The sequence below is a fragment of the Varanus komodoensis genome, unplaced genomic scaffold (assembly GCF_004798865.1).
Source record: "Varanus komodoensis strain SLA01 unplaced genomic scaffold, ASM479886v1 scaffold4, whole genome shotgun sequence".
In the NCBI taxonomy this organism is placed as follows: Eukaryota; Metazoa; Chordata; class Lepidosauria; order Squamata; family Varanidae; genus Varanus; species Varanus komodoensis.
In genome coordinates, this window is record NW_025335941.1 from 668,077 (window position 1) to 689,579 (window position 21,503).

Sequence of the window (21,503 nt, forward strand, 5' to 3'; positions counted from 1 at the left end):
CTTGCAGTTATCAATAGGCATTAATTAGTAGTGTATTACATTATTTTTAATCCTCTGAAGGCTTTTAAATTTCAATATTTTTCTTAAAATACGAATATGCATATATGTTTGGTTTTTAAAAAAACAGTCTCCCCTCCTTAAAAAGAAAAAAGTATTTCAGGAAATACTGAATTAAGACGTAAGACTGTAAACTTATTTAGAAAAAGCAGTACTACTGCTAGTAATAACAAATTCAGCTATTCATAACTATAGTTGCAAAACATTTCAAACACGAACAACAAGAATCCCAGTTGTTCAAATGGGTGAAGGTGTCCTTTGTGGTAAGCACTACCATACTAACAGAACTCACCAGCTGTTTCTAATTTATCAGGTGGCAAAACAAATCAAACAACATGTCAGAGCACTCACTTCCCCTCCTTAGAATTCCTTTCAATCTTTATTTTTGTATTACGGAGGTACAAGTATATGAAATATGTAACATAAACTCCAATCTCTCAGTTCCCCTGTAAATATTCCATGTGTTTTGTTCCAAAAAAGTGAAGTTTATGTATTGGGTTTTGGATAGTTGTTATTATTGAGCATTGTTCAGTATTGTTTTTCTTAAAAAATTGATCTAGAGAAAGAAAGGACCTGCTACTGGTATCATTGTTGTACCGTCTCTTCTAATGTGCCAAATAAACAAATACCACATGTCCTCAAAATCATTCATTCAGTCAAGTCAGTCCTAAAAATCATTCATTAAAAGTTTTTTTAAGCCATCCACTACTAGCGTCTCAGGATGCCTTACTATAAAAATGAATGGAATAGAACAAAGCACCACAGCATCTGACAGTTTGAGATAATAAAACCCCAGTTAAAATCAATCAAACTTTAAAATGACAGGAATATAAAAAGGGGGTTGCCTGATGCTGAAAAGTATATAACGTTGGCGCCAGGCGAACCTCTCTGGGAGTGCATTCCATAGTCAGGGTGCCACTGCAGAGAAGGCCCTCCTCCAGGTAGTCACCCTCCTAATCTCCTTTAAGGAGGGCTCCCAGAGCAGGACCTCCACCTCAGATCTCAAGGGGCAGGAGGGCACATAGGAAAAGTCATCAAAATCATTGTTATCTCTCATGTTTTTCAGAATCTTAAGTTGCTCTGATAAGTTGCCTTCCATGAAGGTAATGTCCTTCCTTAGAAGTCTTGATATTAACAACAGATGACAACAACAAATGTGGTATCTGTTTGAAGTAGATTCTTCATTAAGTTAACATTTTCAGACTCAGAGAATCTCTGAAAATATTTAATAGTAAGGAACCAGCCATAGAAAGCAGTATGATGTGCCCAGACAAACTTTATATTCACAGAAAATGGGAATGCATATTCAACCATTTTATTAGTTTGGAAAAACAAGAATCAATGATAGAATGTATGTTTTAAGTCTTGTGAATTCAATTTGTATTCTTGTATGATAGGCCATCTGTTTCAGAAATAAGTGCCCATTTGCAGCATTATTGACCTATTAACAAATACATATTAAGAATTTCCATAATAGTTCACATGAAAGCAGGAAAATAGTACCATCGTGCTTAGAGTGATCTCTGTTTCCTTTTATTTCCTTATTTTAAGCATAATGCACATTGTCTGTTCACATGGTTAGATAAAATGCAGCCTAGCAATTATCACAGAAAAGTGAGCAGAAGCGGTATGGAACACAACACGTAAAATGACTAGGTAGGCTGAGCCTACCTATGAGGAAGGTACACATATAAGGAAGAGCCTCGCCACAGTCTGGGCGGATGCACAGGTGGAAACTCAGCACAGTATAATAGTCTAGTAACACAAAGAGAGGGTGTGGAAGCTCGTTGCAATATGAGCCAGAGGAAGCCACCCCTCAGCTGTTGTATCTGAATAAAGCTTTGACTACAGAGATGCCTCTATTGGCTTGAGTCCTCTCAGGAAAGAACTTCAGGGTATTTTTTACCTAACAACATCACATTCACCTATCCCCTCTACAAAACAAGTTCTCTCTGGACACCTTGAACTTAGTAGCAGCTTCCTATGTTTTGGCATTTCTTTAATCTATAAAGAATTCTTGCACATTCGTCAGAGATTGGGCCATATATTTGATGAATTACCTTAAACATTGGTTCAACACACAAAGTCTTCGAAAATCCAATTAAAATTATAGTATGGGTTTATATTATTCCTGGAGATGTGTGAAAAAAATCAACTATTTTTAAATAATATCCACACATTGGAAATAACCCATAAGGCTAATGAGCAGATGGTTCCTTTCTCTTTTTTATTACCAAGAGACCCCTTCAAAAACATGTAACCCCAGAATGTGCATGGAGCGGTTCCCTTATCAAAGATAAGAAGTCCTGGGAAATACATCGTGCTGGTCCAATGTGCATGCATTTTATTTTATAGTAAAGATGGACTTGTGCTATCTCCATAAAGCTTTTGATTTAACATATAACAAAATTCCAAACATGTAGGTTAAAACATTAGGAAGGAAACAAATGCCATGAGAGTTTTCAACAATGGCCATATAGAATGGGTATACATAAAATTCAACATTTGCAGAAGCTTTATGTTAACAATTATTGAACAAAACTGTTTATGCAACGACAAAAGGGGCAAAGAGAATGGTGCACTACATGCTATTCATTCTAAGAGAGGATAATGACAGGACAGACAGAAGGTGGAAACAGCCTTACCATCATCAAGTGAAGAAGAATTACCCATGGTAAAGGGATGTAAATGGGGAAAGCTTGAAGAAATGTGAGTGGAAAGGAAAAGAAAGGCACCACTGAAAATGTAGAAAAAGAAGAGAAAAGAAAAAAAAGTGTGAGGAGTAAAGGGAATAGAATTCTATAGAAACACTTAACAATACGACTTAACAGTTATCTTCCTTATTAAGCAGGAGAGATTGTGGGCTATAGACAAAGCTGGATATATACTTTTATCTATTAATTTTCAAATTAAAAATACATATAAAATAAAAATGGCCACTGATGAAATAATTCTATTCTGTTAGGTATAAATGCTGAAGTCTGTGTGCCAAGACAATTACAACAAAGCAAATGCATCCTCAGAGGATCCATGTCACATATAAATAATCACAATTTAGTTGCATTTGACTTGATAGCAAACACAACAGTTGCCTTTCCAAGCAGGCTGCAAAATTATGGATAGGATACTATTCCCACCCCTCCTTCCAATACTACGATGTGATGTGATTTTTGTTTTAATTTGCCCAACAGACTTGCCAACAGCTAGTATTTCTGAACCAAAAAATGTTCAATTTTTGTTTTAAGGATTGCACTAAAGGGTATCCTTCTTGGGGTTATCACCATGTAAATGAGAGTTGTAAGAACATTTCTCATATCATTTCACTTTAATTCTATCTGCTGTCAATCCATTGGCATATATAAATCAAAGTACTCCTTTATCTCTACCTTTTTCATTCACAACAGTCTAGTACCACTAAGAAATACTTGAATAATCCACTATCCCTTTCCTAACTCCTTTTGATAAATATATTAAGCATCTTCACACCTCTCATTTTATAGTACAGCAAGCAAAGAGCTTTTGGTTTTCACTTAAGTTTGTATCTTAATATTGGCTTTCTTAATTACTTTAACAGCCATCAAAACTCTTACAAAAATACAAACAGACTATGCACCATGCTATGTATAATGCAGTGTTAATATGCTCTTTTTAATTCCAGTGATTAGAAGTCTTCAATTGCCATGCTCTGACCCTTATTTATTCCTAAAACATGTTGCGACCTTATTGTTTATTCCTATTTATTCCTAAAACATTTTGCAACTTTGATTCAATTAGTTCACTCCAGCAGAAATAAATCATGTGAGTCATGTTCTTCTCATTTTTTCTGAGGTTTGTAATTGACTTTTAAACTCAATTAAACTAGGACCCCATTCAAATTTTAACAGCTTATTCATTAATGTTATTTTAATGATTAGAAAATGTTGGCCTTTTACCCCTTGCTAACATTAGAATATATTCATGAATGCTTTTTTTAAAAGTTGCTGAATATGAACATATGGTTATATAAGAAATCCTGGAAATAATAAAAGGCTCACAAAATTGGAAAACATTTTGCATCCTAAGGGCACTTATTGCTACCCAAAGCAGAAAATATTATATATTATTATTTATAAAAGCTTCTAGGCACTCACTATACAACAACTGAATATATTAAATGTGTCCATTTAAGAAGCATGCAATTTATTTGTAATTCACTTATCATTATATTCCTAGTGAAAAGTTTCCCTGGAAAAACACCATTTAGGAAGAATCACCTCACAACCAAAGACTCTAGCAGGAAAACGCACAAGAAACAGATTAAATATTGAGAGCAATCTTATTTTTTAATACATTGGCAGCCTGATTGCAAATGTGTTTACTTGAAATTGAGTCCTATTGACATTAATCTGACTTACTTCCTAGTGAGTATACTTCAGACTGCAGCCTAATTGTTAAAAATGTGGTTTAAAAAGTTATAACCGTTGCAAATAAATGCAAAATTTCTAGGTCTGGAGAAAAGGAAGATTAATCTCTGCAGTACATTTTAGCAACATGTGCTCTATGAAGTAACCACAACATAAAAACAACAGTGCATGCTACCAATGAAATGTAGTAATGCTTACAATTTAGGATCAAAGACTCTGCCTCCTACAAAAACATGTCTGCTTCTGCACCACAGTTGTTACTGAACTGAGTGACTGAAGCAGATGACATTGAAATATTTCCATCTGAAAATGACACTGGGTTTGCTTACAGAGATATGAATACAGTCAGCACACCTCACTTTCTTGTGAAAGTCCACTACCCTACCAACCCACCTCTTATGACCTGCAAATCTGTGACAAAGGGAATCCTGAAAATGCATTCATTTCTCAAGGTGCCTTACGTATTTAAATGTCAATTCATTTAGAAAGTCTAAACAATTTTGTAACTACCACACACCTCTATAGCTCCTTTTGAAACAGCAGCAAACAATCTTACACAACCTAAACTGCAAAATGATTAGGAATCACGGGAAGATAATAAAGCATTTCAAATGTTCTGTACCCAATTGCCTGTACTTTATAGGAATATTAAAAATTACTAAATGAATCTACAAATTACCGATGTAAAAGCACTGCATGATTTTATCAATATTGCAAGGTTAATGCACATTTTGGAGGTAGATCAAGTATAAAAAGCACTTCATCTTACCAATGTCATTGCTTCTTTCCGTAGAGTCCTTTTCTAAGGTGCTCGACAATGTACAGCCTACTAGTTCTACTTTTGGGATATCACTTCTGTAATCAGAAACAAAAGAGACATCTACTGGAATTGCCTGTTAAAGTCAATTTTTAGCCTGCATCTTATAAACTGGTAAAAAAGAAGCATTCCTCGTGTGCAGCTCTCTGGTCTCAGCAAGCTGGCAGAGAAAGCCATCTCTTGTATACCGACGTGCTGCTTGGATTAACCTTATCTTATTTCTCTTTAACACCTGTCAAAAGGGCCTATTTTAGACACACTGGTGTCCTAAATGATTTCTCAAATGTTAGCCTTATCTTGAGAAGAAGAAAATAAATAGGATGCCTTTTGATCACTGATTTATAAGAATAATTCCTGTCCTTGAATCTTAGTGATATGAAAGGCAACATGTACTGCAGGACCATTTACTAGAAAAAAATGTGCAAAGTGTCAAACTGTGATAATGGGGTTAAGCTCTCCCCAATTCTGCTGCTGGCCACAGCATTTACAACGTGATTGGTTCCCTTCCCAAGGCTCTAATTACTAAGGATTTTCTGAGGGCTATTTCAGGTGCATTTGTATGGTGGATGAACAGTAAATGTGGTGTTTTCTTTTTGAAAAGGAAAGAGAATAAATGTTGATTATAGCATATGCTGCTATTTTCTTGCTAGAGGCTGTCTACTCCCAGATACCACCAACCTCTTTGGGGAAAAAATAGCTAGAATATTTGCTCTGCATTTAATTCTGTTTTTAAATTCTGGGAATGTTTAGAAAAGTGTCATCCTTCTCTAAAGCTGAGTCAGTCTCTATCTAGTTAACACATGTATGGTATAGAATTTTTGCATTCCTACTTCAGTTGGTAATACAGACATGATTCCTGAATTAGACATTGTGCATTTTCTCTGGGGAAATAGGGACATTCCTTTCCAGAGAAGCTCGGGGAAAAGGTGGGTATATCTTGAGGGAAAGGGTAGTGCCAAACCTCCCAGATACCAGTACCAGTTTAAGCTGTTACTGCCAGTAACTATGCCTTGGAACAGGCGTTTCAACCTTTTAAAATGGGAAAAACTGCACAAAAGCCGAGAAACAACCAGGCCATAGGGGCATGGGGGTCATGGGTGAGGCTAGGGGAAGGGGGCATAACCTCCTGGGAAACTCGGGAGGGCCTCTGGACTATACCCTTACTATGGGAAATGTGAGAATTTATGGGGCGAGGGGTCTTCTTCCCCACAACTTTTTCATTCAAAACCACCTTCCGAGTCTTCTTCGCCTCTCCTATTTAGTAACTGTGCCTTTCAAGAAGGATGACAAATGTCAAGCCTTGTGCACACAAATCTTTCATACCCATCAGCTTAGGTATAAATTCAGCCTGGAGGTCAGATTACAGCCACACTCCATAGAACCTACAAGGGCAAACAGTTTTCTTCTATTATCATTGTCCAATAACCACAACCAATTCCTGACATCCTGGTTTTCACAACCAAATTAGCTTATCATAATTTTTTTAAGCCAAGGTGGGCTGTGGTGAATGATGGCACATTCTGAGTGGGATGGGCATATTCATTACCCGGATGTGGTGGGTTATGCTGTTTGAACCAATGATAGTTGTTTAAAAGACCCTCACATAACTCAACAACAGACCAGGAGTTATATGAGGGTTATTTAACCCACAGTTTCTGTAGCTGAAATGACAAGCTACAGCCCAGCACTGAATATTCAAAATGGCTGCCAGCATGTGGCAGCACATATTACAGCAGTAAGTCATAACTCCTTGGACAATGTCTAGTGACCACAGGATTGCTTCAAAAGTCACAGGATTTTGATTTAATTCAGAACTGTTCTCCACACAGATTTACCTGGAAGTAAGAACCCATGAAAAAAACCAATCTTCTCCTGAACAGATATACTGGGCGATTAGTGCTTAACAATATCTATCTATGCACAGGATTGTAGCACAAGATTTTAAGAATCATATAACTTAAACATCACTTATTATATCAGTTTATTTTAAAGAACTAATTAATCAAATACCTTGTATGGATCATAGGCACAATTGGTCTTTCTGGTCTTCTTGGAGGCAACGTACCAGGTCTGTTTAAAGAGTTTGTTTTGGGAGGTCGTGGTTTCTTCGGTGGTATAGCAGGAACAGAAGGTTTCTGCAAATCTAACAGTTTTTGCTCTCTCTCTGGTCTTTCTTCAAATCAATTTTCCCCAAAAGAATAAAGATATTTTTAAGCAGAACTATCTCACACACAGAAGCACCATCTTTATTGTGGCAACAACAACAACAAATGCATACATTTTATTTGCTGTAAGGTGGCGTGCACGCACGCACGCACACACACAATTTCTCAAACCTAACCAAATTATGTTTTGTACAGATTCATAACTTAGTATTTTTTTTAAAAAAATTGCAGAGTTCTGTATTACTGCAAATCTAAAGCTAGCTGACGTTCATCAAAAGTTCAGAATAGGCTCTTCAAAATCAGTGAGATTACTGGAAAACAATCTTATGAAGGTCAGAAAGTCATCCTAGATCTAAATGCTTCTGTGAATCCTTAGCTACCATTATAAATACTTTGCATTCATATCATATTTAAAAACACCCCAAAAATCATTGGGGTGGATGACTTGAACCTCCTCTTCTGATCCTCTTACAGTTCGTCACTGAGGAATGAGCCCCATGAATTGTTCTCTCATTGGACCCTTGCTGCTTCTACCACCACTTGGAAAGTGCAAGTGTTTGGGTATGTGGCATTCTCAGCTACGTCTGGCAGTGGTAATTTTTCCTGAGTATCCAAATTACTTGGAAATATGATCTGAGTTCTTCCCTATTTGGAGGAGAGAAGCTTGGATCATTCATGTGCTAATCCAAGGCAAACAGGGGAGAGCTCAGCCTTCTCAGTGAATCATAACTCTTAGCAAAACATGGATTTTCCTTATACCTGTTCAAAAAGAGAAAAAAAGAGTCTAGAACCTATGGGAGATTTTCTTTCTTTTTCTCAGGTTGAATACAAACAACAAACACAGGCACAAATTGATAAAAAGTAACTTGATTTCTCTCTCTGCTAACAGGTTAGATGACCGTGTAGATCCAAATACACCCCTTTCACTCAGAAGTACACTTTTTACCTTTCTCATCAGTTCGATGAGGAAGACATTCTGGTCTCTCAGGAGGTACTTTTTTGATTTCATGCTTTCTGTCTGTCGTAGCTGCCAAAAATGGCAAGATAATTGTTTAGAAGGGAAATAATTGAATCAAAAATAAATTTATTTCACTCACTTATAGAATAGGGCTCATACAAAGTTGCACATCATTTGTTTCAAAGTATCTGTTTGCACTATTGCATACAAACACCTTATTTGTATGCAATAGTGCAACACAGAGAGGTCCGTCTGGCACCATCATATGTTTTTCGGTGCCAGGTTAAGACCTTTTTATTTAATCAATATTTTAGTATGTTTTAATATTGAATTTTAATATTGTATTTGCAGCCAGAGTGGGTCATCAATTAATTTATGCTGTTAGCTGTCCAGAGACGCTGGTAATTAGACGGCATACAAATTTTATAAAATAAATAAATAAATAAATAAATAAATATATAGTTTTCAGTCAGGACCATTTTAGTTGAGTTTGTAAAGGATGCGGTCAACCAAGATGGACATAAACACGGTTACATGTAGACTCTGGACCATCTTAATATATATTTACTCTATTGTATTTGTCTAGTGACTGCTTTATTGGATACAATGTGCCTCTAAGCAAGCAGGCTCCAGCATGTAAAGCTAATTTCACAACAGGCGTTTTAATCTTTAAGAAGCTACAGGACTCTCATTTTGCTAAGTGGATGTAACTCCTGCTAATGGTGATCGTATTTCCAAATGCCATGAACTTTAAGGTCAAAACAGGGCTACCTGTCAACAAAAGTAAGTTGGCAGCCTGCACAGGGGAACACACAGAGAAGTTTGCGGAAAAACAAAAACTCTTAAAAATCTAAAAGGCTTTCTGTTCTTTCTGTTTGTCTTTTTTTCTCTGAGAGAAACATAGCTAAAGATGATAGTGAAAGAGAAGCAGAGATATAAAAAACCAGAGAATTATGTAAATGAAAGGGTTATTCTCTGATTCTCATCAAGAAGCACATTTAAATATATCAAGAAATGGAATTGAGAACTGCTTGTAGAAATGACTGAGTACCAATGGACAGAATAGGAGGTATTATCCATGAAGCTGCAATTGTGGTTTCTAATTTCCTATCAGGTGTGTTCTTTGAGGTAATTCCTATTTGCATAGACAAGTGGGACAAAATAAAATACAGCATGTGCTTCCTTAGGGTTTTATTTTTTTGGAGGGGGTGGTTCTATAAAACTGCAGTCAGCCACCTTCATGATAAAGTAGTCTGCCATTTCTGGAAACAGATGATACTAATCAAGTCTCATAACAGAACCAGCCAATATTTTTCCAACATCAGTAGCTTTAATATCAATATAAATATGGCAGATAACCATCATTAGCACCTATCTTTTACAACCACTAGATGGCAAAGGCATATTAGTGCTACAAAAGGATTGGGAGAGATTGTCTGAAAATTATTCAGACATAAAATTAAAGCTCTTGTACTTTATTTATCTAGTTATTTTAATTTTATTTCTATGCGGCCAAATAGCTGATGCTATCTAGGCAGTTTAAAACAACACATAAAATACAATATAGATATACACCAATAGAAACATTATAAAAATACCATACCATACCATTATAAAAATTTTAAACCAAATTTAAAACAAAATGAAAAAATACTAATACTACAAATACTGCAAAACAAATACTACAAATGCGTATACAAATTAAATTGTAAGACTTGTTTAAACAACTAACAAAGCCACAGTATAATAGTAAACAAATTAAAAGCACTGTGGTAGAAGACAGGCTTAACCTGGCACTGAAAAAATATTAAAGTTGGCACTACATAGGCCTCAGTGGGAAGCATGTTCCATAACTGGAGAGCCACCACTGAGAAGTCCCTTCTCCCTGTTGCCACCAAACAAACCTCCCTTAAAGGTTGCAACTGAAGACAGGCCACAGATTGTGATTGTACTGTTTAGATAGATTGTAACTGGGAGAAGCATTCCATCAAATATTGTGGTACTAACCCATATTAGGCTTTATTGGTTAAAACCCGCACCCTGCTCAGAAGCATATAGGTAGCCTATGCACATGAGCCAGAGCTAGTGCTGTATGTTCAGTTGTATGGTATCTGCTATGAGTTTGGCTGATGCATTTTGCATGAGATGCAGCTTCTGAACAATATTCAATAGCTGTAATCTACTTTGATGTTACCAAAGTGTAAATCTCCATCCATATAGGATGTAGGTGGACTACCAGGTGAAGCTGATATAAGCCACTCAATACCACTGAAATCACCTGGGCTCTAGTGACAACAATGGCTCAAGGAGCACCCCAAGATACAAACCTGCTCCTTCAAGGGGATTGAAATCCTATCTAGAAGAGGCTGAATTTCCTCTATTCAGTCAGAAGAACTGCCCACTACAGCATATCAGTATTGTCTGGATTGAGGTTCAGTTTGTTAGGCCTTATCCAGTCCATTGTTACAATCAAGCACCATTTTAGTACATCCACAGCCTCACTTGAGGTCATGTTGATGATCATGTATTCGAAAACTCTGGACAACCCCACTCACTGGGTTCATGTAGATGTTAAATAGAATGGTAGATAAGCCCAACACTAAGGAACTCTTTATGGGAGAGTTCAAATGGCAGAGCAGTATCGCCCAAGCACCACCTTTTGGAGCTGGCCCTCCAAGTAGGAGCAGAACCACTGCAATGTAGTGCCCCACACTTGGATCTCAATCAGTTGCTCCAGAAGGATACTGTGGTCAAGGGTATCAAAAGCTGCTCAATTGTCCAGGAATACCAACAGGGTCATACGCCCTGTCTCTCTTCCAGCATAGGGAGAGGGTGATCAAAACATCTCTCATGCCAAGAACAGACCTGAACCTTGCCTGGAATGGATCTATTAAAAGTTGTACTCTGCCAACACTTTAAAGAAACATATTATACTGAACTAACATATAATCCCTGCATGGAGAAATATAACAATAACCTCTGCCTTGCTTAATTTGGTGAAATAGAACAAGTTCCAGTTTTTTACTTAACTAGAATAGTATTTGACTGGTTTTCCTAGTTTTCCATAGGTATGAGAACTCTGGAATTTCAAAAGCAGTTTATTACAGGCAGAGGATACCTGCAATTTAACAATTTTTAAATATCATGGTTGATATGGCTATTCTGAGAGCTTCCATTAAGCCAGAAAAGTGGTTTTACTGTCAGCAAGGTACATTTACTGATGTTTATTGTATGACAGCAGTGCATTACCTGATCCTTGTTTGAAGGCAGGAGCTGAGGGAGGTGGTGGCTTCTTAGGTCTCTAAAGGAAGTAGATGTAAGTTTATTATCTTGAATTTGAACCAGACAGAAGATTAATTTTGTCTCTATTAGTCAGTGTGGAATGATATTCCAATTCAAAAGGCTTTTCGCCAATGTAGCAAAATAAATGCAATTTATGAAGAAAATATAAACAAAAAACATCTCTTTTTAACTTTACAAGGGTATATCCTCTCTTGAGTAAGAGAGACATTAATCTCCAAGAAAGATGGCATTTGAATAATGAACTAAAGAAGTATAGTAAACATCTAAAACTATTTTAAAAATACTTAGGCACTACAGAAGCTAACAGAGGATTAATAAATACAGATCGCAAGAAATGTTCTCCAAAGGGAATATTTTTTTTCTAATTTGCTAATATATGACTATTATCCTATTTAAGGAATAAAATAAAGTACAGTTATTAACACTTTCTAATGCTGGAAGAAAGAAACTAATTACATACATCAGTACCAGATTTTTCTGTCATTATTTTCTCTCTTTAACCAACCCACTTCTAATCCAAAAGATGTGAATGCTGTTAAATGAAATTAGAAAAGCTTTTCCAGATGCAATTCCCTTCTTTATTACATCCAGCAGCCCAGTGAGACCGCAGAAAAAAGTAGATGCACATATCTCCCAGGTGACAAAGGTTATAAATGACTTAGAGGATGGATACAAAATGTTAACAGCAAACTCTATTTAGATATCTGTTTATTGAAAACATGTAAGGTATAGTACTATTTACAGGCTTTATTAGAACAATGGGAGCTAGCAATGCCATTTATTAAAACAAAGGGATGCATCTTGTAGGTTTTCAGCAAATATATTCTCTTGATTTACGGTTTACTACTTCAATATTGAGAACTGTTAGCAATTCTTAAAATATTCTACACTGTAGCTTGCACTTAAAGAGATTCTCCCATAGTCTTCATTTTGTCGCCTATTCTCTCTTTTTTTGAATTCTAGAATTATATTGGCTTCTAGCACTCAAGTTATAGGAAAATCCTCCTGCCAGAGTAAATGAAGGTTAGTAAGGAAGGAGTATTTAAGTACCATATGTAGCTCACATATCAGTTAAGCACTGAATAGCACTGCACTGGGGTCATCTAGGGAATTTTCACTCACACTCAAAACAAAATCATCCGTCTTACAATGTTGGCTAAACTTGTAAAATACTGCTTTAAAAAAACACATCTGTACACAATTATTTCATTAATATGTTATAACATATGTTATGTTTGCGCAAAAACATCTATACAGACTTTCCATATTGCTATGAACTATAGCCAGAACAATAAAAACAACATTTGCAAAATACAATAGCATTCTAAATATTGTCTTTTCTTTCTCATGACAGGTATTAAAGACACAGTTGTAAAACTTGATGCTTGGAAGCCCTGAACCTGGAGGCTTATAAGCATCCTATGCAGGATGGAAGGCCTAGTGAAGGCAATCTTTGCTTCTCTATCCTTCCACCTGCGTTTTCACTAAACATGGTTTTCTGCCTATCTAGCAAAAGCATTTTGGAATTCTGTCTCTAACCTTATTGGTTGTGATCCACAATATCTCATGCCACCTCAGGCACTGGCTGCATTCACACTACACAATAAGCCATAGTGGTGCAGGGTTGCTTGTCACAATGTATAAACCCAGCCACTGTCTAATGGCCACAGAGTTGCTCCTTAAATGGTTATTTCTTGTAAGATAAAATTTTCTTGACATTGCAAGAGAGCAGACCAAGTGTCACAACTATGTAAAGTGTAGTTGCTAATTCTTGGGAACTTATAAACCATATGCAGCTAAAGGCATTTTGGTACGGATGAAGGAAAGTAAAAGCTCAGTGAAGCAGAAGCTTTTCACCAGCAAAGTTATACTTAGTTTCCTGAGCTACCAAATTAGATGAATTCCAGGAAAAACCTTCTCCAATATATTTATATTTGGAAATGTGACAAAATTTACCTTTATGGTCAAAACACATCTAGCAAATTGTAGTTTTAGTATTTAACCTTAAAGGTTAAGTGTACCATTTTTGTTCTAGTATGAGCATCTAAAATGTCACTGAACATATAGATTCCCAAGAGGTTTGTGATCATAATAGGTAGAGAGTTAGGTCTGATTAAGTAAAAGGCAGAATCCTAAGAGTCAGTATAACTAGAAAATTAAAGCATGATCTCCACCTATTTCTTCACACGAGGCATCAGTGTATAAAAGAAGCTGGTATTTTAGTTGCAAAGCCTGGTTTTACAGGTCAGCAAAATGTTATATAATAACAATATTTTTGTTGGCTTTTTAAAGATTTAGCTTTGCTTTAGTATAACAACATTTTTTCAATAAAAGCTAGAGGTTTCTAAAAGATTTACAGTCAACTATCGTGTTTTATGATAAAGGGTATTCAGCGCTTACCTCCTTTTCAAAGTCAGGAAGAAGTAATTTAACAAAATTATCAGGAAACACTCCTCTTTTACCATTGAGCTCTCCTTCCCACCAGCCAGCATCAATGCATTCCTATAACATGTTGAAAGGGGTGGAGGAAGAGGAGGAACAAGATGAGCATATGTTAGGAGACAGGTTTTGTTGGTGTATCAGAATTCTTTGTCCTTGTTAACTGTGAGTACAAAGAGGTGTGTGCAGAGTACTATTATGTAAGCACCTATTTTCATGATGGGATCAAAACTTATATTACCAGGTTTTCAGCCTTCTCAGGTAAATTTCCCAATAATCAGCTGTGAATTGCTATCCATATTCTCTCCTGATTAATTGAAAGAAATATTAGGAGAATATGGTGAATAATTCTATGGTGAATACTATGGTGGTGAATATTATGGTGGTGAATAATATGGTGATGAAGATACAGAACAATTGGCTATGCTGTGGTATTTGGTAGTTGAAAAGTGCACTCCTTTGATATCTCTAGGAATCCTGTTTCAAATACTGAAGAGCCATTGCCAGTCAGTGTCAATCACGGTAGCCTAGCTGAACCGATGGTTTGACTTAGCATAGGACAACTTCCTCTGTGATCTAGCCACATTGGTGGGCCAAATATATTTGTCTTTCCCATGGAATCAGCACCCTGCCATCCTATTCTCACAGGATGGATTATGTAGGCTAAGTTTTCCCAAACTGGAGCTCACCAGATGCATTAGCCTACAACTTCCACCATTCCCAGGAAGTATTGAATCAACTCAAACAAATAAGAGGACCCTACAAAGTTTGGGAAAACTTGATTGTATTCTCCCATGTGAAGCCATGGCCTTCTGAAGAAAAAAATGCAATTCCTGTTGCAGACAGAAAGCCTATCAACAACTTTAAAAACCCACCTAACAAAAAAGATATATAGATGAATTAGAAAAAATATACATTTTATTAAACATTTTATGCAATCTTATTTTATTGTTCATTTCTTGGGAATCTTGTTTGCTATAAAGCAACATACCAATCCTAGATATAAATAAATAAACCACATTGTTAGAAATATTTGTTCATTTAACTTTCTAAATGCAAATATGTTAATCTTAGATTTATGTATCTTATAATTGGTTAGAATTGTTGCCTATAGCTGGATGCATACTGCTGCACAGCACAATGCTTTTTCGTTGTTATGGCTTGAAACTAAGTCTGAGTTCAATGGGTCTTACTCTGAGGTGTGCATAAGATTTCAGCCCTTTATCTCTCACTGAATTCTGTGGAATGAAGGCGGTTCACTGCAGAATTGTGTGATAAAATTGAAATTGCATCATAAACTTTAACAGATCACTTGCAGTGGGTTTTGCTCTGTCTCACACAAATACACAGAGTCTTTCTTAAACTTTAGCATTAATACGTTTAAATTCACAGTGTATGCTAGTGATAAGGTATCTGGTGTATAAAGTCTGAAAAGGACTTGGGTTCTGCTTACTCTAAGGATTGCTTATATCTGCATAGCCACCCCCACCCTCCAATAAGGTCCCTTACTCTCAAGGATAGCTGGGAGAGTAGGACAGTAGGAGGGACAGTGGGAGTATAGTTTTTTCCACACTGTGGTTCTAACACCATGGAAGCAAAATGCTTCCTGAAGCCCATCAGATCCCTGTTGGCCCCTACAAATCCAGCCAGACAATAGATCATCTGGAAGGATCAAACTCATTGCATTTCAATACTTTTCAGCTGAAATTTTAATATTTAACATACTTGAAATGTTAATATTAATATACTGCATCCTGCTTTTTTAGATTACTTTCATTCCTATTTTGTACATTTGTTCAGTGCTCAGGGTAAGAAGTTCAAAACATCTTGTTCATTTAATTAAAATAATTAGATGATGGCTTCAGAAACACATACAAATTATAATGCATTAAAATATGAAATGTTAGCACTATTGAAATTAGTGATACCAGTGAACATGACATCTATTTGTGCTGGGAAACAGAATACGAAAATCATTACATATTATTGACAACAGGCTATAAAAGATTGGTTAAGAGGGTCTGGAAGAGAGTTGTTAGAGAGTCATCCTATGGTCCCAAGGTATCATCTGGGTGGCCATAAGATACTTTGGATTCTGAGATCCGAGGCTGGAACTAGAACCTTGACCTTGGAATTGAGAATTCACTCTCCAGCCCTCCTACCTGCCATGCTGACTGGTGCAAAAAGAACTGTGTAGGCTGCCTCTTCAAGATGAGGGACTCAGTCTCATAGAGGAGATAAAAGGGGTGTTTCAGTAGAAATATGTAAAAAAGATTAAGACAATACACAGTTATTTGTTCAGAGCCTTTTCTAAAAAATCTGTAAGTAATCTAGTAGAAAAACCCTATACTTCCAAATAAATCTAAAACTGGAAATAAACTAGGTATTATATCTAAAATGAAATACATGGTCAAGTAATTTGTGGAAGTGTCCTTCAAAGCAAATATAAAATGAGAGTCCTATTGCATTACAACCTATACTTTTTCCAGTAAATGGGCTGTGTGTTACACAACTCATGCATACAGCAAAGGTTTAGGCATTTATGAGACAGCTATTATATCTCCCATCTGCACATTCTAACAGAAGCAAGGCAAGGCAGTAGGTAGATGGGTTGCTCAGATTTTACATTGCATACATGGATATACCTGTCATTCACTATTCGACAGATCACCATAATACAACCATGATTACTATACTTATTGAAGGCAATTGTTTCAAGATATTGCTTTTGTTCTTGATTCAAAAAAGGAAGGCTTCAGCTGAATACAAAGGAATAAAGGACTCAAACAGTAAAATCCAGTCACTAGGTATATATATCTGCAGTGCCCGAGGGGGGTTGTTGTTAAATAATATGGACTTGATCAGCAGGCTTTTAATCTGCCAATTAGTTGATTATATTCAAGGAAGTCTGCTTAATACCAGATTTTGATATACATGTCATGCTACAGAACGAAGCACAAATTAAAGGTTATTTTTTGTTAAAAGTAAAAGTCACCTTTACTATTTGTTTCATTCCCTATTAGAAACCAAGAAGCTAAGTAGCTTATAAAATAAACAAATGTACACTTAATTCTCAGCCGCTGACCAACTAATCATTATAATTATGTTACATTTATATCCTGCCCTTTTTCATCTTGCAAGGGACTCAAAGAAACTTACAAGGTGCTCTTCGTCTTCATTTTATCCACACAACCACCTTGTGAGATAGATTGGGCTGAGACGCAGTGACTGGCCCACAGTCACCAAGTGAGCTTCCTGGTTGAGCAGGGACTAAAGCCTACATCTCCTTTGTCCCACACCAGTAATCTTAGTTCAAACTAAGGTTTACTAAAACAAACCAGGATAAGAAACCATGGTTTGATCTTGGCTTGTTTCAGTAAGCTGTTAAACTAGTTAAAGTTTGGATAAATAAACACACTGGTGTTAGTTTACACTAGGAAAAATGCATCTAATCTCTTCCACATAGTCATGCCACCCACAGAACAAAGGGCAGAGGCAAAGCACTTGCACGACTGACTTCAGCAGGTCTGTTTCCATAATGCTTAACCAATTTTTGAACTTGGTTGATGAAACATGTATTTCTTTAGAAATCAAAATCCTATTTCAGTGAAAGAAACCAAGATTTGTGAGCAAAAGCTAAGCAATTTTCATAAGAGGAATATTGTCTTAATTGCCATTTTGTATGTTCGTTGCTATCTTAATATTATTGCACATTGTTCCACATTTAAAGGCAACTTCAGATGAACCAATTTAGTGTTCATCATTTCCCATCCAAAGCAAGTACAGCTAAGTATTATGCATCCATCTGGTCTCATTAGTACTTTTTTCCCCAAACTGTGTATTTGGTTTAACTGTACAACCAGTTGCAACTCATTTTCTGCTGTTCTGTAATAACTTATTCAGAAACTTACTCCAATGTTGAATATACTTTTCTACAATTCCAAATATATGATCTTAACTTCATAAAGCTAAAAACCTCACCTGCTGCATTCAAAGTGTGAAGTTTACAAATTAATTTCCACAAACCATTTCTATGTGGTTAGGGTGCAAGTATGCATGGCACAGAACATGGGGTAGTCACTGAAAATTGCAGATTCCCATATCTTTCCTACAACATAAAAGATCATTCACCTAGAAAACAGGCAATAGTGCAAAATTTGTTGCTATATATTACCTATATATTACTTAAGGGTGCTTATGTATTTCTTTCAGTATCAGAAGTATACTGATTTTCTTAATAGAGGTAATTTATAGCTGTTTTGACTAGTGACTATTAATAGCACTATCCTCCATGAATTTGTCAAATACCTTTTTAAAACATCTTTTAAAAAACATCTTGGCAACAAAAATGACCAAAGTGATGGAGCAACTCCCCCATTTCTGTAGGAAGCTGGAGTTCCTTCTCCATGCATTAAAAGCCACAGATCTTTTCTTGCAAAGCGTCCTTTGACTGAAGCACAGAAACATAATGAACCTCTGAGCATGCACAGTTGTTGAACCCAAACTAGTATTCACTACCAGGAATTCTCCTTATGAGCATTCTTGGGCCCCATCCCTTCAGGAGCGACCTTCTGAAAACAAGCATGCATCCTCCTTGCACACTTTAATTGGGGCACCCTCCTTTGTGCATAAGATATCGTGGAATCAAGAGCTGGGACTGCCGCATCTGTGTCTGAGAAGCTTCCCTGTTCCAATTCCCCTCCTGACAACTGTACATCTTAGTAATTCCCAGAGACTGCCTGCCCACCTGGCCTTCAGGTAAGTATCTCTGCTTCTCTCCTCTCAATGTCTCAGGATGGCCCACATTCCCAGCCTTCCACCATTCCTCTCCCCTTCTCCTTCTTCTGATTCTTCTGAACCCCCACCAGCAGCCTTGGAGAATGTATGCCCATTGCTGCCAACTTTCTTACTCCCAACAACCACAACAGAAGGACACAATACTTGCAGTCTTTTATTTAGAAAAAATCTAGTAAAGCGTTATTCATGGGTAAAGGAAGTTGTATCCTTCCTTGGGTTATTCAATGTGGCCAAGAAGGAGTTCGGCAAGGCTGTATACTGTCGCCCTGCCTATTTAACTTATATGCAGAGCACATCATGAGAAAGGCAGAGCTAGATGAATCACCAGCTGGAATTAAGATTGCTGGAAGAAATATCAACAACCTCAGATATGCAGATGATACCACTCTCATGGCAGAAAGTGAAGAGGAACTAAAGAGCGGGTGAAGGAGGAGAGTGGGTGAAGGAGGAGAGCGCAAAAGTTGGCTTGAAACTCAACATTAAGAAAACTAAGATCATGGCATCCGGTCTTCTCACTTCCTGGCAAATAGATGGGAAAGAAATGGAGGTAGTGACAGAAATTAAAAGACGCTTGCTCCTTGGAAGGAAAGCTATGGCAAATCTAGACAGCATACTAAAAAGCAGAAACATCACCCTGCCAACAAAAGTTCATATAGCCAAGGCTACGGTTTTCCCAGTTAAAATGTATGGCTGTGAAAGCTGGACCATAAGGAAGGCTGAGCGCAAAAGGATTGAGGTCTTTGTATTGTGGTTATGGAGGAGACTCCTCCCTTGGACCGCAAGGCGATCAAACTGGTCAGTCCTAGAGGAGATCAACCCTGACTGCTCTTTAGAAGGCCATATACTAAAGATGAAACTCAAATACTTTGGCCACCTAATGAGAAGGAAGGACTCCCTGGAGAAGAGCCTAACGCTGGGAACAATAGATGGCAAAAGAAGAAGGGGACGGCAGAGGGTGAGGTGGCTAGATGGAGTCACTGAAGCAGTTGGTGTGAGCTTAGGTGGCTTTAGGCTGTTCTAAGGCTTGCAGCAATTATTTGTGATATGTGTGTTTGGAAATATTTCTGCCTTGTGTTTTAGGCTGGGCTTAATATGCAGCACAATGAGCTGGAAATAAGGTGGTAAAAAGTTAACATGGCTGAGTAGACTGCACCACATCAGATAACATAGAGGTGACAACCATCTGCAAACAATTTTACAATGTCCTGCAAATACTACAATGGTCTCCTGCATATTGAAATCAAGGGGAGACAAGTTCTAGCTTAATCCTTTGCCTGATGGAACTCTATGTGTAGGGAACCTTAAATATAGGCATGTATGATTGCTTTCCAACTGCATATGAAATAGTGAAAATTCTCATCCTCTTTCTGTTGTTGTTGTTGCTAGTCACAAAGTAGTATCCGACCCATCGTGACCCCATGGACAACATTCCTCCAGGCTTTCCTGTCCTCCACCATCCCCTGGAGTCCACTTAAGCTCCTTCTCTACTATATGTGTAAATCAGGTTTCAGTCATAAGTGGCGATCTTGTCCAGAGAAATAAAGGACTAAGAAAACTGCAATTTTAAATAAAAAAGGGCCATTTGAAAAGCCACAGCAAGTGACTTATCGATGTATTTCCTATGACACTTGCAGCGTATAAAGCATGCATCATTATCAAACATAAGTACATATCAAAACAAATTTAACCTAAACATCAACAACATTTTCCCATATGAAAGTACATTAATATTTTTAAACAGAAAAAATATTGCAATTACCTTATTGACAAGAGTGACAATATCACCTTCTTTGATTGTCAATTCATCTTCATTCTGTGCTTCATATGGAAATATAACTTTACAATACTCTTTTACTGAAAAGGAGAAAAAGCATATTCCATTTCAATACTTTTTGTTTCCTGAAATTTCTATGTATTGTCAAAATGAACATTTCTCCAATCAAACCAGTTGACTTTAGAAAGTGCATGAAACATTAGAACGCATTATATACTACTAGACAATGTAAAATAATGAAAAATTCTGAAGAAACACTCATTTGGGATGCAATCCTATACAAGATTTTTCCTTCCTGGATCACTGCCTTGCCATGGCGAAGGAGCTTGTGTATCTCAATGAAGCTTTGAGCTATGCTGTGCAGGAGCACCCAAGACAGTCGGGTCATAGGAGAGAGCTCTGACAAAACGTGATCCACTGGAGAAGGAAATGGCAATCCACTCCAGTATCCTTGCCATGAAAACCCCATGGACAGCACCACCAGGCAAAGAGATATTGCGCTGGAAAATGAGCCCCTTGTATCAGAAGATGTCCAATGTGCTACTGCGGAAGAGCAGAGGGTTAGTACTAGTAGTGCCAGAAAGAATGAAAAGTCAAAGCTGAAAGGACACTCAGTTGCGGATGTATCTGGTGGTGAAAGGAAAGTCCTATGCTGTAAAGACCAATACAGCATAGGAACCTGAAATGTAAGATCTATGAATCAAGGTAAGCTGCACATGGTCAAACATGAGATGACAAGACTGAACAGTGACATCTTGGAAATCAGCGAACTAAAATGGATAGGAATGGG

At 37.0% G+C, this 21,503-nt stretch overlaps 1 protein-coding gene across 7 annotated transcripts in view; it reads right to left on the reverse strand.

The window, feature by feature from the left end:
* SH3KBP1 (SH3 domain containing kinase binding protein 1) overlaps positions 1–21,503 on the reverse strand; it is a 158,806-nt gene that overhangs the window by 9,468 nt on the left and 127,835 nt on the right. For 5 of the 7 annotated variants that reach the window (XM_044441660.1, XM_044441657.1, XM_044441658.1 and 2 more), the window contains 7 exons: positions 20,699–20,793; positions 16,305–16,367; positions 14,104–14,205; positions 11,650–11,701; positions 8,389–8,469; positions 7,288–7,450; positions 5,230–5,315 (listed from right to left, as the gene is read on the reverse strand). In XM_044441660.1, the coding sequence (XP_044297595.1) occupies positions 5,230–5,315; positions 7,288–7,450; positions 8,389–8,469; positions 11,650–11,701; positions 14,104–14,205; positions 16,305–16,367; positions 20,699–20,793 (642 nt within the window). The remainder of the gene's footprint in view (positions 1–5,229; positions 5,316–7,287; positions 7,451–8,388; positions 8,470–11,649; positions 11,702–14,103; positions 14,206–16,304; positions 16,368–20,698; positions 20,794–21,503) is intronic. The other 2 variants (XM_044441659.1, XM_044441664.1) reach the window with 1 other exon arrangement.